General features: G+C 45.8%; 3 protein-coding genes across 6 annotated transcripts; all 3 read left to right on the forward strand.

Moving 5' to 3' along the window:
• Positions 1-264: 264 nt before the first annotated feature.
• LOC108048801 (fibroin heavy chain) lies at positions 265-9,446 on the forward strand. The gene is made up of 5 exons (XM_017129692.2): positions 265-578; positions 6,344-6,481; positions 7,678-7,859; positions 7,952-8,839; positions 8,876-9,446. The coding sequence occupies exons 1-5, from the start codon at positions 451-453 to the stop codon at positions 9,358-9,360; spliced, it is 1,821 nt and encodes a 606-aa protein (XP_016985181.1). The 5' UTR covers positions 265-450; the 3' UTR covers positions 9,361-9,446.
• Positions 9,447-9,654: 208 nt separating this feature from the next.
• On the forward strand, positions 9,655-10,227 carry LOC108048805. The gene has a single exon (XM_017129696.1). The coding sequence runs from the start codon at positions 9,655-9,657 to the stop codon at positions 10,225-10,227; it is 573 nt and encodes a 190-aa protein (XP_016985185.1).
• A 2,817-nt stretch (positions 10,228-13,044) lies between these two features.
• On the forward strand, positions 13,045-20,252 carry LOC108048835. 4 transcript variants are annotated; one of them, XM_017129751.1, is made up of 4 exons: positions 13,045-13,115; positions 13,306-13,420; positions 15,238-15,305; positions 15,559-17,414. In XM_017129751.1, exons 2-4 carry the CDS (start codon positions 13,406-13,408, stop codon positions 17,327-17,329), a joined length of 1,854 nt encoding a protein of 617 aa, XP_016985240.1. In that variant the 5' UTR covers positions 13,045-13,115; positions 13,306-13,405; the 3' UTR covers positions 17,330-17,414. The 4 variants fall into 4 exon arrangements, with proteins under 4 accessions (XP_016985240.1, XP_044315192.1, XP_044315193.1 ...); XM_044459257.1 differs by lacking the exon at positions 15,559-17,414 and adding exons at positions 18,922-19,610; positions 19,679-20,252 and having other exon boundaries at positions 13,061-13,420; XM_017129752.1 differs by having other exon boundaries at positions 13,066-13,151.
• The last annotated feature ends 1,068 nt before the right edge of the window (positions 20,253-21,320 follow it).

Genomic DNA, 21,320 nt, shown 5'->3' on the forward strand with positions numbered 1-21,320 from the left:
AGCTCCAACCCCCCTCTCCCTCTCCCTTTCCCCTGAGCCCCCCTCCCCTTCCGCGCTTTTCTTGTAACGCAATTTGCACACAAATGCTGCTGTTTCATCTTCGTGGCTTGGCTGCCTCACTGTTTTTGGTGGGTGGTCAGGTGAGACAAGTGGCGGCAGCACCACCGTATAACGCCGCACGAACCGCTCACTGACTCGCCTGAGAATCGTATTTAAATACGAAGGTCTAACGCTGGATCGCATCAGTCGTCGTCGTCGCGTTGTTCTAGCCGCCAGCTCCTCCTCCTAAAAAAAAGCCACAAGCCAAGTCGGAGTTTAAGTCGGGATCTCAGTTCGGTTTGCGGCTCGATCGGATCGGTTGGGGGAATAGAAATTTATTTGGTGACTGTGCCTCTGGGACAGGATGTTCGTTTGATCTCTCGACTGGATTAAAACAAATGCGATTTGAAGATGCTGCATCTGCATCGCCACCTGCATCTCCTCTGGTTCCTCTGCGCTCTTTTGGGATACTTTGCGCATCCGGCGAGAGCGGAAATCGAATATAATACCATCAACGAGGATGGATCTTTTCAGTTTCGGTACAAAGATGTGTGACAAAGAAATTGTGAAGTTTTTAAAAAGCTATTACAAGGCCTGCAGGAAAAAGTGGCTTTTAAAATGATTAATATTGACTGTCAAAAAGTCCTGACTAGTGCCAGTTATTAAATGTTTTCACATAGGATTGAACAAATAATCTTAACAATTGCTTGTTATACCCTTGCAGAGGGTATTATAATTTTGGTCAAAAGTGTGCAACGCAGTGAAGGAGACATCTCCGACCCTATAAAGTATATATATTCTTGATCAGGATCACCTCCTGAGTTGATATAGCCATGTCCGTCTGTCCGTCTGTCCGTCTGTCCGTCTGTCCGTCTGTCCGTCTGTCCGTCTGTCTGTCCGTCTGTCCGTCTGTCCGTCTGTCTGTTTCTACGCAAACTAGTCTCTCAGTTTTAAAGCTATCGAATTGAAACTTTGCACACACCCTTCTTTCCTTTGCACGCAGTATATAAGTCGGAACGGCCGGGATCGGCCGACTATATCCTATAGCTGCCATATAACTGAACGATCGGAAATGCCATAACTTTGGTGTTTTTAAAGTTAGGAAGTTGGGATTTTCTATGGGTTTTACATTTGGCCAATCAATTTGACGTACCAAATTTTATAAGGATCGGCCGACTATATAGTATAGCTGCCATATAACTGAACGATCGGAAATGCCACAACTTTGGTGTTTGTAAAGTTAGGAAGTTGGGATTTTCTATGTGTTTTGTATTTGGCCATTCAATTTGACGTACCAAATTTTATAAAGATCGGCCGACTATATCCTATAGCTTCCATATAACTGATTGATCGGAAATGCCATAACTTTGGTGTTTTTAAAGTTACGAAGTTGGGATTTTTTATGAGTATTAAGAATGCATCATATGAATAATTTTGGAAAATATAATTTACAGAGTATTCTGCAAGGGTATATCAACTTCGGCTCCGCCCGAAGTTAGCTTTCCTTTCTTGTTATACCCTTGCAGAGGGTATTATAATTTTGGTCAAAAGTGTGCAACGCAGTGAAGGAGGCATCTCCGACCCTATAAAGTATATATATTCTTGATCAGGATCACCTCCTGAGTTGATATAGCCATTTTCGTCTGTCCGTCTGTCCGTCTGTCCGTCTGTCTGTCCGTCTGTCCGTCTGTCCGTCTGTCTGTTTCTACGCAAACTAGTCTCTCAGTTTTAAAGCTATCGAATTGAAACTTTGCACACACCCTTCTTTCCTTTGCACGCAGTATATAAGTCGGAACGGCCGGGATCGGCCGACTATATCCTATAGCTGCCATATAACTGATTGATCGGAAATGCCATAACTTTGGTGTTTGTAAAGTTAGAAAGTTGGGATTTTCTATGGGTTTTATATTTGGCCAATCAATCCGACCTACCAAATTTCATAAGGATCGGTCGACTATATCCTATAGCTGCCATATAACTGAACGATTGAAAATGCCATAACTTTGGTGTTTGTAAAGTTAGGAAGTTTGGATTTTTTATGAGTATTAAGAATGCATCATAGGAATAATTTTGGAGAATATTATTATAGAGAATTCTGCAAGGGTATATCAACTTCGGCTCCGCCCGAAGTTAGCTTTCCTTTCTTGTTTTTGAGATGTTACTGATGATTTTTATACCCTTGCAGAGGGTATTATAATTTTGGTCAAAAGTGTGCAACGCAGTGAAGGAGACATCTCCGACCCTATAAAGTATATATATTCTTGATCAGGATCACCTCCTGAGTTGATACAGCCATGTCCGTCTGTCCGTCTGTCCGTCTGTCCGTCTGTCCGTCTGTCCGTCTGTCCGTCTGTCCGTCTGTCCGTCTGTCCGTCTGTCCGTCTGTCCGTCTGTCTGTCCGTCTGTCTGTCCGTCTGTCTGTTTCTACGCAAACTAGTCTCTCAGTTTTAAAGCTATCGAGTTCAAACTTTGCACACACCCTTCTTTCCTTTGCACGCAGTATATAAGTCGGAACGGCCGGGATCGGCCGACTATATCCTATAGCTGCCATATAACTGAACGATCGGAAATGCCATAACTTTGGTGTTTGTAAAGTTAGGAAGTTGGGATTTTATATGGGTGTTATATTTGGCCAATCAATCCGACCTACCAAATTTCATAAGGATCGGCCGACTATATCCTATAGCCATATAACTGATTGATCGGAAATGCCATAACTTTGGTGTTTGTAAAGTTAGGAAGCTGGGATTTTCTATGGGTTTTATATTTGGCCAATCAATCCGACCTACCAAATTTCATAAGGATCGGCCGACTATATCCTATAGCCGCCATATATCTGATTGATCGGAAATGCCATAACTTTGGTGTTTGTTAAGTTAGGAAGTTGGGATTTTCTATGAGTTTTATTTTTGGCCAATCAATCCGACCTATCAAATTTCATAAGGATCGGCCGACTATATCCTATAGCTGCCATATAACTGAACGATTGGAAATGCCATAACTTTGGTGTTATATTTGGCCAATCAATCCGACCTACCAAATTTCATAAGGATCGGCCGACTATATCCTATAGCTGCCATATAACTGATTGATCGGAAATGCCATAACTTTGGTGTTTGTAAAGTTAGGAAGCTGGGATTTTCTATGGGTTTTATATTTGGCCAATCAATCCGACCTACCAAATTTCATAAGGATCGGCCGACTATATCCTATAGCCGCCATATATCTGATTGATCGGAAATGCCATAACTTTGGTGTTTGTTAAGTTAGGAAGTTGGGATTTTCTATGAGTTTTATTTTTGGCCAATCAATCCGACCTATCAAATTTCATAAGGATCGGCCGACTATATCCTATAGCTGCCATATAACTGAACGATTGGAAATGCCATAACTTTGGTGTTTTTAAAGTTAGGAAGTTGGGATTTTTTATGAGTATTAAGAATGCATCATATGAATATTTTTGGAGAATATAATTTACAGAGTATTCTGCAAGGGTATATCAACTTCGGCTCCGCCCGAAGTTAGCTTTCCTGTCTTGTTTAATCCAATCTAATAGAGGTTCCTACTTTTTAAAAATATCAAAAATTCAATTGTGCATCCTTTTTAATTTCCAATATCTTATATGATATTTTTATACCCTTGCAGAGGGTATTATAATTTTGGTCAAAAGTGTGCAACGCAGTGAAGGAGACATCTCCGACCCTATAAAGTATATATATTCTTGATCAGGATCACCTCCTGAGTTGATATAGCCATGTCCGTCTGTCCGTCTGTCCGTCTGTCCGTCTGTCCGTCTGTCCGTCTGTCCGTCTGTCCGTCTGTCTGTCCGTCTGTCTGTTTCTACGCGAACTAGTCTCTCAGTTTTAAAGATATCGAATTGAAACTTTGCACACACCCTTCTTTCCTTTGCACGCAGTATATAAGTCGGAACGGCCGGGATCGGCCGACTATATCCTATAGCTGCCATATAACTGATTGATCGGAAATGCCATAACTCTGCTGTTTGTTAAGTTAGGAAGTTGGGACTCTCTATGGGTATTATATTTGGCCAATCAATCCGACATACCAAATTTCATAAGGATCGGCCGACTATATCCTATAGCTGCTATATAACTGATTGATCGGAAATGCCATAACTTTGGTGTTTGTAAAGTTGGAAAGTTGGGATTTTCTATGGGTTTTATATTTGGCCAATTAATCCGACCTACCAAATTTCATAAGGATCGGCCGACTATATCTTATAGCTGCCATATAACTGATTGATCGGAAATGCCATAACTTTGGTGTTTGTTAAGTTAGGAAGTTGGGATTTTCTATGGGTTTTATTTTTGCCCAATCAATCCGACATATTAAATTTCATAAGGATCGGCCGACTATATTCTATAGCTGCCATATACATAACTGAATGATTGGAAATGCCATAACTTTGGTGTTTTTAAAGTTAGGAAGTTGGGATTTTTTATGAGTATTAAGAATGCATCATATGAATAATTTTGGAGAATATAATTTACAGAGTATTCTGCAAGGGTATATCAACTTCGGCTCCGCCCGAAGTTAGCTTTCCTTTCTTGTTTTCTTGTAAATTAATTTTTTTTTAAAGATTTTTAACACCCCAGTGGTAATATTTATTTAGAAATGTAAACGGAAAAGGATTTGTTTTTATACCCTTGCAGAGGGTATTATAATTTTGGTCAAAAGTGTGCAACGCAGTGAAGGAGACATCTCCGACCCTATAAAGTATATATATTCTTGATCAGGATCACCTCCTGAGTTGATATAGCCATGTCCGTCTGTCTGTTTCTACGCAAACTAGTCTCTCAGTTTTAAAGCTATCGAGTTGAAACTTTGCACACAGCCTTCTTTCCTTTGCACGCAGTATATAAGTCGGAACGGCCGGGATCGGCCGACTATATCCTATAGCTGCCATATAACTGATTGATCGGAAATGCCATAACTTTGGTGTTTGTAAAGTTAGGAAGTTGGAATTTTCTATGGGCTTTATATTTGGCCAATCAATCCGACCTACCAAATTTCATAAGGATCGGCCGACTATATCCTATAGCTGCCATATAACTGATTGATCGGAAATGCCATAACTTTGGTGTTTGTAAAGTTAGGAAGTTGGAATTTTCTATGGGCTTTATATTTGGCCAATCAATCCGACCTACCAAATTTCATAAGGATCGGCCGACTATATCTTATAGCTGCCATATAACTGATTGATCGGAAATGTCATAACTTTGGTGTTTGTAAAGTTAGGAAGTTGGGATTTTCTATCGGTTTTATATTTGGTCAATCAATCCGACCTACCAAATTTCATAAGGATCGGCCGACTATATCCTATAGCCGCCATATAACTGATTGATCTGAAATGTCATAACTTTGGTGTTTGTTAAGTTAGGAAGTTGGGATTTTCTATGGGTTTTATTTTTGGCCAATCAATCCGACCTACCAAAGTTCATAAGGATCGGCCGACTATATCTTATAGCTGCCATATAACTGAACGATTGGAAATGCTATAACTTTGGTGTTTTTAAAGTTAGGATGTTGGGATTTTTTATGAGTATTAAGAATGCATCATATGAATAATTTTGGAGAATATAATTTACAGATTATTCTGCAAGGGTATATCAACTTCGGCTCCGCCCGAAGTTAGCTTGCCTTTCTTGTTCAATATTGCAATAACACAAAAACTCGAGCACTAAAAAATATCATTAACTGCTCTACGTTCTATAATTATTTCATTAGAGGAGATCAAAAATTTAAATTTGTCATAATTTTACAAAAGCACCAGCAACAGTGGAAGATTAAAAGAATTTTATATTATAATAAAATGGTCAGATTTTGTGAAGGTATACTTATACACACTTAATATTGAAGGGATTCAAGAGAGAGATTAAAAACGTTTTTAATTTATTTAAAAAATGTTGTCTTTGTGGCCTTACATTTATGATCCCTACTAAGAACCCTTACCTAATTGTTCAATATAATAGCCAAGCCAAATAAAGGGAACATCTCAATTACAGTCTTTTAGCGGCCATGGGTCATAAATCTAACAAATCATTTAATCGGTCAGTGATGTCTGCTACCTCACCATCACACCCGTCCAAATTTGAGATTTTTAGCACCTCTTTAACGCCTTAACGTTTTGCAACCACAACAATAACACGCTTCCGACCATCTTTCCCTCTCCATTTCGCACGCATGGGGCAACGCAATTACTTGTGTTTCGATGGAAACGCCATACCACTTACCACTTACCACTGGATACTTCTTGTGGCAAACCGAACCGATCGGGCAACAGACATGCAAATGATGACATTGGGGGCTACTATCACAGCGCCTCGGGCACTCCGGACAACACGGTGCGAGGTCGCTACGGTTCGCGGAGTCCGGCGAGCGGCCAGATCGAGGAGACGGTCTACACAGCCGGACCACGTGGGTGAGTAAACGAAGACGCCCAAGACGCCCAATCCGGGTGGGTAAAGTGCGGTGGTGCACTGAGATAATTTCCATGTTCTTTTTGAATTTTAGTATTAGGTAGATCTAAAGCACTTTCTCTTAGAAGTTGTTTGGAGGTTGATTCCAATAATTGGATAGGATTCCAATGAAAAAACGATACACAAAAAAACCAAACTTTTTTTAAATTTTTTTTAAATTAAAAATGAAGAATAAGCGTTTCTCTATTGCTTGTTTTGTGGAAATTAGCTCCATGTAACTTTTTTATTTTATTATTAGGTACTTTCTTTAAAAAGGTATTTAATTTCAGTATTTGGATAAGATTCCAAAAACATGAACTGAAAAATTCTCAAAAACTGTTTCCCATTGTTTGTTTTGTGGTATTTTTATAACTAGTTGCAATGAGAAAAACCAAAACTACAAAAAGGGTTATAAAATAAAGAATAACAGCAAGAAACAAAGCGTTTTTAGCCGTGACTATAAAAATGCTTTCTTATTTATCAGGTAAAATAACTTTAATTACAAAAGAATGTTTATTTAATTAATGACCAATAATTTCATTTATATCGTAAAAAGGTTTCTAACTTTAAAAGACAATGTTTAAATTTGGCTGAATGCGAATGGAAGTTTCTTTAATCAGTGTGCCGTATTAGGTGTCTATTTTGCGAGTGTATTGGCGGTGGAGGAAGTGGCAGCACAAAGTGAGTTATCTCCCCCCGATGTCAGAGTTGAGCTCATATATCAGCGGTTGGCGGCAGGCGGCGGCCACTGAAGCGAATCGCAAGCTGCTTGGAGTTGGAGCCGTTCTAACACATTGGACGGTTTTTTCTGGCATTGCCTAAACGTTTTTCCATTACCGCTTCGGCTACTGTTGTTTTTTGCAATCTCCGGTAAATTGGGGGAAACAAAAAGCTGTTAACAAATTGACTGGCCTGAGAGTTTCGAGTAAAAACTATAGACACTACTTGCTCGTACCGATTGTAGATGCTCAGCGATAGCGATGATTCTGAATGGGATCGTTCCCCAGAGATGTGGGGTAATCAAAGTAACGACGTGCCGGGTTCAGAGATCGGATCTATATTCGGAATTGCAGTGCAAATCCGCTTCCGCTGGGAGGGTTTACCCAATCCCCACTCATTGTGATCGGCAGCTAATTAATCTCCCTCAATTCCCATACAGGTTTCGCGTGAACGGACCGAAAATCCATCGGAAAATGGATCTGGCCCAGTATCCGGTATTGCCGCGGGGAAGTCCCGACGATCCACTGGCCGATCCCTTCGACGATCCTTCTTATAGCTTCAGTTTTCGCACTCCTGATCAGTCGCGCAGCGAGGAGAATGATTCGGGCAATAGGATAAGGGGTGAGTTGTTACCATCTAAGTCGGAGAATAACATTTAAGCCTGAAGTTAAATGAGAAAATAATAACGGCAACCAATCCTTTCTCTCTTCCAGGACTCTACTCCTATCTGGACGATGTGGGCGAGCGGCACAGTGTTCGATATGCAGCTGGAGCCGGAACTGGTTTCGAGATCTCCAATGCTGTGCCGGATAGCCCGTCCACCGTGGCCTACTCCAGTCCCCTGTACAAGTCGCATCCCAAGACGCGTGGCAAGATGTCCGTTCAAAGAGGTCCAGCTGGAAGCTATAAGCTGATTGCCTCTGGTCCGGATCACCGACGGGCAGAGAGCCGAGCTCCGGATGGCCTGGTACGGGGCACCTACTCCTTCCTGGACGACAAGGGCGTGCAGCGAACAGTGGAGTATATAGCAGGAGCAGGCATTGGCTATCGGGTGGTGCAGAATCGCATTGGTCCCGGGACACACATCAATCCCTCCGTGGCCGATTTCCGCCTGGCAGACCCCGATTTTCGACTAGCTAATGATTTTGGCAGGGGTGCAGGTGGGGGTTTGGGTCCCAAGGGAGGTGCTGGTGCGGCAGGTGGCTCGAGTGGTTCAGGGGGAGCAGCAGGATCAGCTGGTGGTGGTGCAGGCAGGGGTCGCACCCCAGGCAGACCCGGTGGCAAGGATTACCTGAAGCCAGCTGATGGCGGAAGAGTTAGGGATCAGGGTGCGGGAGATGCAGGGCCAGCGGATGAGGATCTCGGACCCGATGATGACAGCCAAGATGGTGACTCTGGGATTAGCACCAGTTCTAGTGGCTCCACTAACTTTGATAACAAAGAGGATCGAAGGGGATTCCCAGCAGGAAGTGCCCAACGGGGCAGCACCAGATATGATAGCGGAGGCAGTGGCTCACAGAGAGGAGGAGGTGGTTCCACTAGGACCAGTGTCAGTGGTTCCAGAGACAGAAACCAGTTCGGTGGAGGAGCAGGTGGAGGTAGTGGTGGTGGAGGAGCTGGTGGAGGAGCCAGTGGAGGTGGTGCCGCCGGAAGAGGACAAGGAAGGGGAGGAATAGCACGCGGGGGAAGCTCTCGCCGAGGGGGAGGGGGTGGAGGAAGCGGAGGAGGAGGGGGCGGGGGAAGTGCCGCCTCCAGCGAAGGCGACTCCGGCCTGGGCTACCTGCCGCCCACAGGTGGATCGGGCACCAGTGCCATCAGCGGACCCGGGGACAATTACCACCTCAACGATGACGACGTGGGCAGTTCCCTGCCGCCACTGGTCACTGCCAACCATCGCATCCTGGAGATCGATCGGGATCGGGAGTGGGTCCAGCGACATCGCGACTCCACCGTGATCAAGAACGTGGGCAAATGGTATGTGGGCCTGCCACCAGGCCAAAGTGTTCGTGCCCATGTCCAGAACATCGACATTGTGCCGCTGGGCGGAAGGATCGGTCTGTCGCCCTCGGAGGCACTGCGTCAGGATGAGATCGCCGAGCTGAATGCCTCCCGGGAGCACTAATCGGATACTCCCCTCCTCTGATTGGATCAGTAGTTCGTAGTGCCTAGCTCTAAGTGATCAGTGTTAAGTAACCGAAACTGGGTTGACTCCACATGGAAACTGTAACAGTATTTAAAGCGGAATACATTGAATGTCTATCTGTATTTATATCTGTATCTCTATCCAATAGTTATATGATATCCGTGGAGACTGACGGAGGCAGGTTGGTCTGCACATTGCGGTTTCCTTGGATCTCCATATAACCCCAAGTCTCTGCCTGGGCAGAGTTTAGTTGGTTTTGAGACTTAAAACGAGATGCTGCTGGCTTGGATTGGATTGCTGGGTGTTTCCTATGTTCAAGGAGCACAGGTCTATATGCACTTCAATGGCCTGGGCTACTCCTACAATACGGATGGCGATAGACTGGATAGGAGTGTCGTTTCCCCTTCCCTAGAATCCTTCAATCCCTCGCATTTTGTGCATCAGGCGCTCAGTACTCGGCAAAACCCACTTCCTAGGATCTCCTATAATACACAGGACAACCTGGGAACCTCATCGTTGAGCAGAGGTTATTATACAGCTCTTCCAAATCAACATAAGCCCGTGCAGAGCCACCAAAACTTCGATTTCACCACGGACCAGATGTCGCATGCCCAGCACACCGATGAGTCGGGAAATGTTTTGGGCAAGTACTCCTACTACGATGAGGCTGGCTACCACGAGCTGAGCTACAAGGCGGGCGCCGGCATCGGATTCGTGGTCATGGGTGGTAATTTGGCCAAGGCCACCACCACTCAACCCCACTCGGAACTCGAAATCGGAAACGGAATCCAAACAAATGCCTTGGCGAGCCTGCAAGAGTTGCATAAATATCGTGGCTACACGTAAATAAACAAATTAGCTGAACCACTGCTCGTTCTACTTGGGTGTTTTTTGTTATTTAGTGGCGGTATTTGCAGATCCGACAGTGTCAACTGTCAAGTCTGACATATACGTGATCGGGGAACCCAACTGCAGGTTCAAGAATGAATGGCTATTGAATAAGTGTTAGCTCATAGATTGACTAGGTAGTTTGCCTGGATATTTCATAAAAACTTGACCCTTGAGATATTTTGGATAGTCTCTTAACAGCAAACTCACATGTAATTGTTTAAAATTTGGGAAAACGTTTAAAATGGGTCAGAAATTAATTGGTTTAAAAAGCTTAGGTCTTTAGCTGTCCAAAGTACTGAGCAATCAGTTAACTTGATTTAAGTACAATAACTACTTTTTTTTAGTGGTTCTCTTCTGTTTTATAAATGGTCGGTAAGGATCATTTAGATAATAAATATACATAGAATCGCAATGGTCAAATATACTCAATTAATGGTAAAGTCGATTACTTTAGTTTCTGACCTGTTTTAAAAATATGTCTATAAGCTAAAATAATTTTTTACAATTAACATTTTTGCATGAAATAGATAAAGGTAAACATTGTCAGTTTCTGATCGTAAATGATTGTAAGAGCTTTAATTGTTTGTGGCGCGTGCTTTGGCCCGAGACAACTTGTACGATTTATGCATTTTATAAGGCCTAATTGATTTTCCGCTCATAAAAATGGTTATTTGGTCGGACAAAGTCATTTTACGAATGACCAGTGCATCCCAAAGCCAAATTGAGTCACCTCTGGCTTTTATTTATTTTTGTTTGGGTAATTTCTTGTCGGAAAGGGACCAAAATAATATAACGTTTGAAATGTTCGACGCGTGCGCGCACTTGCCAAATAATTTGAATCGAACGGAAAGCCTTGGCGTCCACATCGTGGCCTAAATAAAATATATTTCTGTCCCGCCGAAACAAAGAAAAGCCCAAATGCGCTAATAATATGCATATTTGCCAAAACAAAATAAAAATTATTACAGAGGCGGGTTTAAGCGAAAGTTTCAGTGCCACAATTAAAATTGATGTCAAGAGATCTAAGCGGTTAATTTCCCTGAAACAAGTTCCTCTACGCACTCCAAAACTTTCTTCGGCGAATGCACAAAAAGAATGTACAGAAAAACACTAAAAAGCTTGCCACTGACATAGATTCTATTTGGACGAGTCTAGGGTTTTTGTGTGGCCACGTTCTCAGCGGCGGAATCAATGGCTCAGCTGGGAAATAGCCGCGGTGCATAATTGGGTTAGCATAACAGCGGAAAGGCTGGCTGGCTGGCTGGTTGCAATGGAACCTCCAATTACTGCGGCTCTGGCTGTCCCAGGTGCCAGTTAGCCGTTCTTTTCTCCCCCCTCAACACACATAAACAACGGTTTGGTTGGGACTCCACTCCAAGCCACCTCATCCGAAGGTCAAACTTAATTGGCCCAGGCCTAGGCAACGACATCCCACTAGCAGTCCCGTTTGCCTGCATTTATAAATAGGCCCCAAGGTCTCTGGGTCTCTTAAACTCCTCGGCTCGCTCCTCTGTTTGGCTTTCTGGTTGGGTTCGATTTATCGCCTTTTGATTGCTGCATTCCAATTGTGCGGATCAATTGGTGCGTGTGGCGCATTCGGGGTTTACAACGTGTTGCTGCTAATTTCGTATGCTCCCTTCGGCGCTGTGCAGTCGAAACCATAAATCTTGTGGCAATTTTATTGATGCCTGCGTGTGCCACAAAGGTCGACCCCCAGTACGATCCTGGTTAATCAAGAAATATGCATTATTATTGCCTGCACAGTGATTTGACTGTGGTTCGAAATCAGTAGCTGGCTTGTTGGGGCATAAAAACCCATAAAAGTATAAATTGCAGCCAGCAAATTGATGGTTCTGGGCTAATAAAGACCCTGTTCGGCGAAGAAAACAAATGACTTAGAGCACGAACTCGGAAAGGAAATCAATTCCCCTGATTCAAGACATTCGTGATTTATGATTACCCATCAGAAATGGCCCTGGGCTAAGCCTTAATCCTGACATCTGTTGATACCCGAGAAGTGTGTGAACTCTTCACGCCAAATTGGTTGTCAAGTCAGAAAAGGAACACGATTCTCTGTGCGAAACTTTCTAACGAGTTCCAGGCAAACATTTTAATTGAATTGCCCAACATCGAACCGATTCATTCATCAGCGTTCAAGCGTGTCTTAAGTCTCTTACCATTTTGGCTTATGTCATGTTGGGGCCCGTTCCAAGCTGATTACCTCTCCACTTCCCACACGCATTTCGCTTCTATTCTCGTGGCTCACTCCACTTGTAATGGCCAGACACTTCGCCTTTTTCCAGCCGAGAGTCACACTCAATCAAGCCAATAAACGGCCAATTAATCAAAGTCAGCGCTGTGGTTCTGGGTTCTGAGTTTTAGCTAGGTGCTAGGTGCGAAACAGTAGCCCGCAGAAGACCCTGTCCGCTGACAACTAACCAATTTCTGACGAAATGTGCGAGTTAGGCAAACTATTTGCTTAGCCACGGGGGCGGGGTGATTTCAATCTACGAAATCCTAGAGTTGGAAGCCTGCATATCAATTGGAGTTCGGCCTGGAGCCGGTACCCAAATCCCACAGATCCACGCCCCCAGATAAAAGCCAGGCCAAGGCGCTCGACTACGTGCCCAACTCTCTCGCGTTTTCTCTTCGGCCCTCTCTTTTATACTACCAAAAACCCAATTCTCTTACACCTGATCGGGCCCTGTTTTCTTGGCCATTTCTTTCGCTTCGTCGTTTGCATCGCTAATGGAAATGTTATAAACAGACGCGCTGGGCCCGGCCAGCACTCAGTTCATCTTCAGTCGTCGTCTGGCTAGCTGGCTCTTGGTTCTTGGTAGGAGGTGTGTGTCCAGGCCCAGTTCCAGTCCCTATTTAATGTGTGTGTGACAAAAAAAAAGAAGAAACAAAAGAACTCAGACCTGAAACAATCGTAAATTGAAAGCTCAACAGGATTGGCTTTTAGTGCAACCGTGTCTGTGATATTGCCGCGTGATAACCCAGAGTGTCACTCATCCCGTTTCTCGTTCCCAGTTCAAGGATATATTGTCAAGGCGAGGATTGGTCAACCGACGCATCGACAGGAATTTAGCAAGAAAAAATAAGAAACTATTCACCAGAATTCGGCATTAAAATGCGCTTAATTATTGTAAGTAAAACCATAAGCCAAAAAATAAAATTAATTCTTAAGACCCGTCCCTTTTTTTGGGAATAAGAAACGAAACTAGTTTATACCTGACCGCAATTAATCATTTATTGCTCTGTGCCGCCGTTGAACTCATTAACTCGTCAACTGGCCCAAGTTCGTGCCTTGAGTCTTTCGTTTCTTTCACTTCTGAATTGAAATGAACTTTCACTAAGCGACATTTTTGGTTCTTACCTCGATTCTTGGCTTTTTCTGGTCGCGAAAATTAGCCTTAATTATGTTCTGTGCCATATGCAAATATTATTTAAGTGGTTAAAATCTTTTTTTGGCATTTTAATAATCAGAAATCAATTTGAATGTTAAGAGCTTAAATGGGATTATTTTTTTTTGTATTTAAATTAGTCAGAAGTTCTTTATTGTAAGTTATTGTTTCCTTTTGAAAAGCGTTTTTCAAAAGATATAATCCCTACTGGAAAGTGAAAACCTTTTTTCATTTTATCAGAACGTGACAATATTCTAGCCCCTCCCCAATGAAAAAGTGAGAATGAATCATTTATATTCCTGGCCATATTATCCCTTGCATTATTCATAATCCCATTAAGAGAAGCACGCCCTTAAAAGTCTAAACTCGTCAGCGCCGTGCTCATAAGGAACAATACCATTCAATTATAACCATAACCAGTACAAACACTTCCAATGAAAAGCCCAAAAATTAATTATGACTCGAGGAACATAAAATTAATATGCCACAAACGTAAGAAAATCATGCGTGGGCTAACAAATGCCAATAAAAGTCTTCTTTCTATTCCAAACAATCGAACAGACTTGTGTTGGGGTGCTTAAAGAACTTCAGAGCCATAAAATAGAAGTGCATTGGTTTCTTTTCGAGTCTGTGATAGTGGTTCATAAATTAATCAATTTATGAGTATCGAATGTTAAACCACACGTCCCAGCCCTGAAGACCATCAATCTCCGCTCAATTAGCTCCATCCGAATGTCGCTGGAATAACATTTGAAGTCAATCGACACCTGAGCGGATAAGAGGAACAGGAGACGGACCCATTTACATCTTGTTTGAGAACATAAAATGCTGCGCTTAAACTTTGCATTCAAGCCATTAACCCAGTTTATTTTTGGACAAGACACACCCGATACGGGATGAGGTTTCGTTATGGGCGAGCAATATAGTAAACAGGGCAATACCCATAAAAGAAAGCAGACAGAAATACATCTCGGGGATGCAAGAAATCTTGCAAATCAATGGCAACCAGGTTCGACAGCCTCTCATGGCCAGAGAACCTCTTTCGAGTTACGCTTTGGCCCGAAATCGTAACAGACGCCTAGAGGTTCAGGTCAATGACACAACACGAGCCCCGACTTCAGCTCGAATCCCGCTTCTGACTCCAACCTCAGTGTGGGGCTCAGTTCCTCTCGGCTTAGTGACATTTCGGCACTGATAGATGGGCGTGCGGGCTGGTCGTTCTTTCCACCGGCTAACGGTTGCGTCAATATTGACTTTGCCAAAGATGTGGAGAGCCGGCGAGAGTGAGTCAAATATTTGCCGATCGTGAGGTTCTCGACAATCATGTTCGAGGGAAAATCCACTGAGTACTTCAGCTGCGGGCTCTCACTTTTCGACTTAGCTCTGAGTTTCACGATAAATTATGCAAATGCGCTGGAGGAGCTGGTAGAAAGACTTTCGCGAGGGACTTGGCCGCATTCTTGTTATTTTTTTGTATCTATTACGACATCGGAATACCGAGAAGCGTATCTAAGCCAATCGTAAATCACTAACCTGTTGTCACCCATTTATCTTCCAGCTATCGACACTGCTTCTGGCCTCATTGGCTGTGAGCCAGGCCCAAAGTCACGGTGGACTGGCCGTCGAGTAAGTAGCCTAGTACCTAGTTACCCAGTCCTAAGACCCCATTAACAGAAATGCCTTGCCTGCCAACGTCAACGCTAATGCTCATTCCAAGTAGAAGTTGATGCGCTCGCCTAGAACTTTGTGACTAAACCCAAAAGCCCTGACTTGTGACTAACCCCGAAACTCATTGCCCCCCCCGCCACACACATTCCCCTTACCCTGCATTAGCCACTAGAAGCTAAGACCACCAAACAAAACCCACTTTCGTTTGCAGAATTCAGAAGCAGCGGCTGGTCAAATTTCCCGAGGAGTTTGAGCCTAATGCGGCGCCTCCGTCCTCGGAAAAGGCGGACGAGGCCAAGCGCATCCTCGAGCAGATAGCCAAGGTCAACGAGGCCTTTGGCTACGTGAAGAAGCAGCCGGAGCAGCCCAAGCTGCCGCCGATCCTCGACTCCAGTCAGTATCTGTTCCCAAAGCCCGCCCATCAGCCCTTCCATGCCCATCAGCACCACTTTTCGGGGAGTAATGGTCAGACCCTACTAGAACCCTCGATTCGGGCGGTGAAACTCACCAGGAATGTGGCGGCAGGGAGCTACAATCTGCCCCCCAGATTGCGCCAGGCAGTTGGTGGCCCTTCCCAGGAGGAGAAGAAAACCCAGCTGTACTTCCGACCCAACCAGGTGGAGGTGCCCAAGCCCAGTTCCGAGCAAGAAGCTCAACAACTGCCCGCTCACTTCGTGATACCCGTGCACCTGTACAAACTCAACAAGGAGGAGTATCTCAAGGAACACGCCTCGCAGGAGTATAAGGTCAAGGGATACAAGATCATTGGCGATGTGGACAGCTTTTATGGCAAGGCGAAGGCCGGAAGAAAACAGGGCAAGACGACGCCCAAGTATCATCTGTTCTTCCTGCCCCGAGAACTGGCCCTCAACGAAGATGGCACTCCCAAGAGGGGAAATGGCACCACCATTGGCAGCACCACCACCACCACCAAGTCACCTGCTCCTGTGAACTTCAAGGAATACCGCTTGGACTCCCGCGAGAAGCCTGTACATAAGCCACAAAAGATGCAGCCCAGTTTGGCACCAGAATTGATCAACCTGAATACTGTGAACAGGAAAAGGGTTAGCTCTACGGCGAAACCTGTGCGTTTGAGTGGAAAGGAAGCTGAACAGACTTCCCCCTCCTTAAACATCAAGGCTACATCTGCTCCAGTGTCCATAAGCTCCACTTTGCCACCTTCTGGTGGCTTGATGCCCAATCGGAATCGCTTGAATCCTTTCCGCATGCCCGGAATGAATATCGCTGAGATGCAGAACCAAACCTCGACGGCCATCAAGAATGCCTTCCAGAACATATTCAAGCTGCCCTTCCGACCTCCCATGGCAGCTTCAACTGGAGAAGGTCCCGTAATCCTGGGCAATGTTCCCGTGAAGAACCAAGCCTTGGATTCTGCGGACTACAAGTGGGATGATGAGAGCGAGGGCGCCGGCGATGGGATGTCAGATGATGTGGATACCGTAGAGAACACGGCTGCCGAGCTGGACAACAGTGCGTCCTCGGAGAAGCACCTGTTCGCCCATAAGACCCACCACCTGATGCACACCCTGGGCCAGGTGGCCACCGCCCAGCAGAGCACCCAGAAGCAGGCGTTGCGCGAAGGCGGGATCATCATTCAGCGGTTGAAGGTGCGCAGGGGCGGCATCGCGATCGCAGGGCCCGGGGGCGTGGCCACGGCTGGCAGTGGTGGCACTGCAATTGTGGGTCCCGGGGGCTATGCCCTCACCCATCCACGCAGTCTCACCATTGCCGGTCCGGGGGCCAAGGTCATATCCATCCCAGCGAATGTGGACCTGAAGGACGCACTGGCACGCACCGATCTGCAGACGAGGAGTTTTCCGCGCGAGGGGAAGATTGTGGCCACGGGACCCACGGTCTACTATGCCCCGCCCACGGGCACAACGACACTGGAGGAGCAGGAGGAAGGGGATCAGGGGGCGGGACTGGAGGCGGGCCAGTTCGAGTCTGAGTCTGAGGCTTAACCCTAATAGCTATTAATTAGCACTTTTAGTTAGGTTCCATAGTTGGTATTGTCTAGTGTTCTAATAAATGTTTGTATTTCGTAAATGTTTGGGCTTTTGCTTTCATTCGTATAAACTGTACATGGTAGTTATAGACGATAACCCTCACTTATCCCAGCATGCCATTAACCCGACACAGATCTAACCCCTCGAAATGATGCTGTAAATATGTAATCAGACTAACCGGCGGCTCTCTCCACCATTTTCCCCCCATATGCTATCCTAAACTATGCTATCCTAACCCAAGTGCCTACTGGCGCACCACCAACGTCGAGGCGTGGCCACCGGGGCAGCCGGTCGCCGAGAAGTCCGGAAAACTGGTGGCAGGACCTGCTCCCGCCCAGGACCTCACCCCCTACGGAGCCTACCAACCCGTGCTGCTAAATGCGCCCTACTACGCCGCTTACCATCTGCCCCCCTTGGCATACGTGTTGCAACCCACCACCAGTGCCGCTCAAACCACCTCAGCCAGTGCCACAACCACCACCACGACGACCTCCGCACCAGAAAGCTTAGCCGATGACAGCTCCAGCGAGATCGAAAAGCCGGAAAAGCTACAGGCTCTGCCTGCAGAGAAGACACGAACCACTGGCGATCTAAAGAGCGATTTGGGTCTCCGCTCAGCGGTTAGCAAGATAAACCCAGACTATGTGATCGAAGAGATTGTGCCCATTCCCGGCAAGCTGGTGATCTCCACTTCTGGGTCACATCGCGCTGCCAAGCAGCAATTGAAGAAGATTGCCCCCCAGAAGCTGAGAAAGCAGTCGGGTGGAAGAGTTTCCGTTGCCCCCAAAGTGGAGGCCACTGGCAAGACCAGCACCAGTTCGGCCAACTTCCCGCAGATCCCCTTCGGCAACTACTTCCTGCCCTACAGACCGGAACAGGCGCAGGCCATTCAGGGACGCAAGCAGGCGGCTCTCATCCTGGAACCCCATTCCAAGGCGGTGGTGGGAAATGGTGGCACGGCCATATCCACGCCCATTTCCAAGGCGTATCTGAAGAAGGGTGTGCCCACCAATGTGTACTTCAATCCGGAGTCGGTGGCCATTGCGGGTGTGGGTGGCAAGGCGCATGCCACCGCGGATCTGGAACTGGATTTGTTCACGTAAAGGACGCTGCAAGGAGGCCAACTAAGTTAAATATAGACCCACCTTCTTAAACCGATTTCATAGTTGAGTTTTGCTAAGTTTAATTTGGACAATCAAATCTATAAGTGATTTAAAAATCAACTAACTAATTGGTTTACTAAGGTGTGTCTTTCAAAATAGTGTATGCAACTGAAGCTGAATGGTAGTTCCTTTTACCAGTTTCTCCATGTTCCTATGTTAAGAACAGAGGCCTATAAAAATGTGTCATTCCCTAGACTGTAAATAAAGTTAAATGTAGCAAACTGTACAGCTTCCGCCTTGGGTCACCGAGTAGTCCGCTAATCCCATGTAGATATCCCGATGCTTTTCCAACGCTTTCTCCAGGCACCACCAACTCCAACTCCCAACACTTCCAAAAACACACCCAACACACGATCTATAACCAAATCTAACCCCAACAAGCAGACACAGATCGAGGGCGGCTCCGCTGGTCTTCGAGGAGCATCCGTACTATGGAGGATTGAGGGGTCAGCTCCTCCAGCTGCGTCCGCAGCGGGACGGAAGTTTGGGCAGCTTCATCCTGCAGCGCCAGCAGCCGCAGGTGAGGGCTGTTCCCAGGGATGCCGATGACACCATCACCATCTCGGCAGCCAGTATATCGGCCATCGCAGATGGCAGTGGAGCTGGTAGTACCTCCGCCAGCTCGATCTCGGCCAGCGCCAGTGACTTCAACCGGATCCAGTTGGCCGCCGCTCGTTTGGTGGCCATCCAGGAGTTGGCCAAGCGCAAGGGTTCCTTCAGCGAGGAGGACAACAAGGTCTATGCCAGCAGCCTTCTCGAGCTTGGACAGGCTGCTCAGAGTTTGGCCCTGCTCCAGCAAACCGGACAGATCAAGGACTTCAGTGTCCTGTTGCAGCCGGATATGTTCGGCAATCCCCAAAAGCAGCCATCGAACTTTGGCCTGGAGGCCACCAACAATCCGGCAGACCAGAAGATCGACGAACAGAAACTGGACGAGGTAACCGAGCAGCAGTTCTCCCCGGACGAGCAGTTCCTGCCCCCCAACAACGAGGATCCCTACGAGGATGTCAACGATAGCGTTTCGGTGATGGCTCCCAAGAAAGATGCCGCCGTGGCAGAAGCAAAACCAGTGGGTAAGTAGTCTAAATTAACCATTTACGTAGGTAATGATTGCTTAATTTCAACTGTGGTATCCTTTTAGGTCTCTCCATTGCCGGTGAAGGTGGAGTGGCCTCCTCCAAGCCAAATGCCGTGGCTCTTTCCGGCCGAAATGGCTTGGCCGTGGCCTCGCCCAAGGCCACAGCCATCGCTGGGGTTTCTCCCGAGGAGGCGGCCGCCTTCAGCATCTCGCTGCCCACTCGCAACCAACTGGTGATCAAGAGTCCCAATCTGGCGGCGGAGAAGGCCAGCGATGACTATGACTACAACGATGTGCCCCTGAACCTGGCCCGATTCCCATTGACCCGGGAAACCCCGCAGCAGCTCGTCCCGGTTCGCTTTGGAGGAGGGGATTCCCTGGTGGAAAGATGGCGCACCGCCATCGCAGAGGATTACGCCGCCCGACAGGCTCAGGTTAAGGTGGCCATGGCGCCTCCAACACCCTTCATTCGCATGGCCCCCAAACGACGCCTCCACTCCGAATAGAAGTAGAATGCTGACCAAATCGGATTGCACTTGATCGCATTAAGATTTATAGTATACGTATACGTATACGTTGTACAACATTTTGTGTGCCAGCTCCCGAATTGCCAATAAAATTTGCCTATTTAAATGAATTTATTTGCGTCCATTTTCAATGATTTATTTGTGAGTTAATGGATAAGTTTTATTTCATGCTTTGTTTGCTTGACTTACATAAATATTAATTTGCATAAAGGTTTTCTTTAGTTTGATAAATATCATTAATAAGCTAAGTCGCGAACTACAGCCAATACAGATTAATGTTTGCAGTATTAAAGAGTCCTTAAAACATCGATATTTTTATGGAAGCTTTAATAACGAAAATTAACCAATGTAATGGTTTGACAGACAATTACCAGTTTGTAGTAATTGTACACTTAGGGATCGTTAGGAACCCCTAATTATTCAGTCTGAAAAAGGCACATAACTACATTTCTAAGCAAGGCAAAAGGCCATTGAACTGGAAATTTCTATACCCTGCCATCGGGCGTAGGAATCAAAGACTACATATGAATTCAAGATCGGACAAGATCATATAAAGACGGTGACAGAGAGCCAGGGCGACGCATCTAATTGCTGCGGGAAGTGATTACAGTTTATAACGAAAATACATTTATTTATGCGATTGTGCACAGCGAAAATCTCAGGCGGACTGAATGCAAGCATGTGCAAATCTTGATTAATCTTTTCCGCCAGGGCAGGCAACATGGAAATAAATTATCTAAGCGGGCAGCGGATGGAGAGGTGGCAGGAAAGAAGGCCTAGGCTTTCAATTTGCACCTGAACCAGTTGCCTCCATCCACATCCACATCCACAATACCTTTTGGCCGTCAATGCGGCTTCAATGCGATCGCCCATGCCATGCTTGACTTCTATTACGCGGCAGGTTTAACAAACCTGAGAGCCTCAGAACTTGGCCGAGACCAAGACCGCATCTCATTCTCCATCGCCATTGCCATCTCCGTTGACCATCTGCCATCTGCAAGCGAACCTGAAACCAGAAAGTATCTGCAGGCTCCTTTCGGCCATCGAGTGCCCCCTCTCCGCTTTTCCCCCTGGCTTTTCCTGCGGGAAGCTGGGCACTACCAGTTCTATCAGTTCTTCAGCTCTTTGTTCTTGGCCCAGGTCAGGGTAAGGGGTCTGTGGCCGCACATTATAAAAGG

Source organism: Drosophila rhopaloa, unplaced genomic scaffold, assembly GCF_018152115.1.
Source record: "Drosophila rhopaloa isolate 14029-0021.01 unplaced genomic scaffold, ASM1815211v1 contig_185, whole genome shotgun sequence".
Lineage (NCBI taxonomy): Eukaryota > Metazoa > Arthropoda > Insecta > Diptera > Drosophilidae > Drosophila > Drosophila rhopaloa.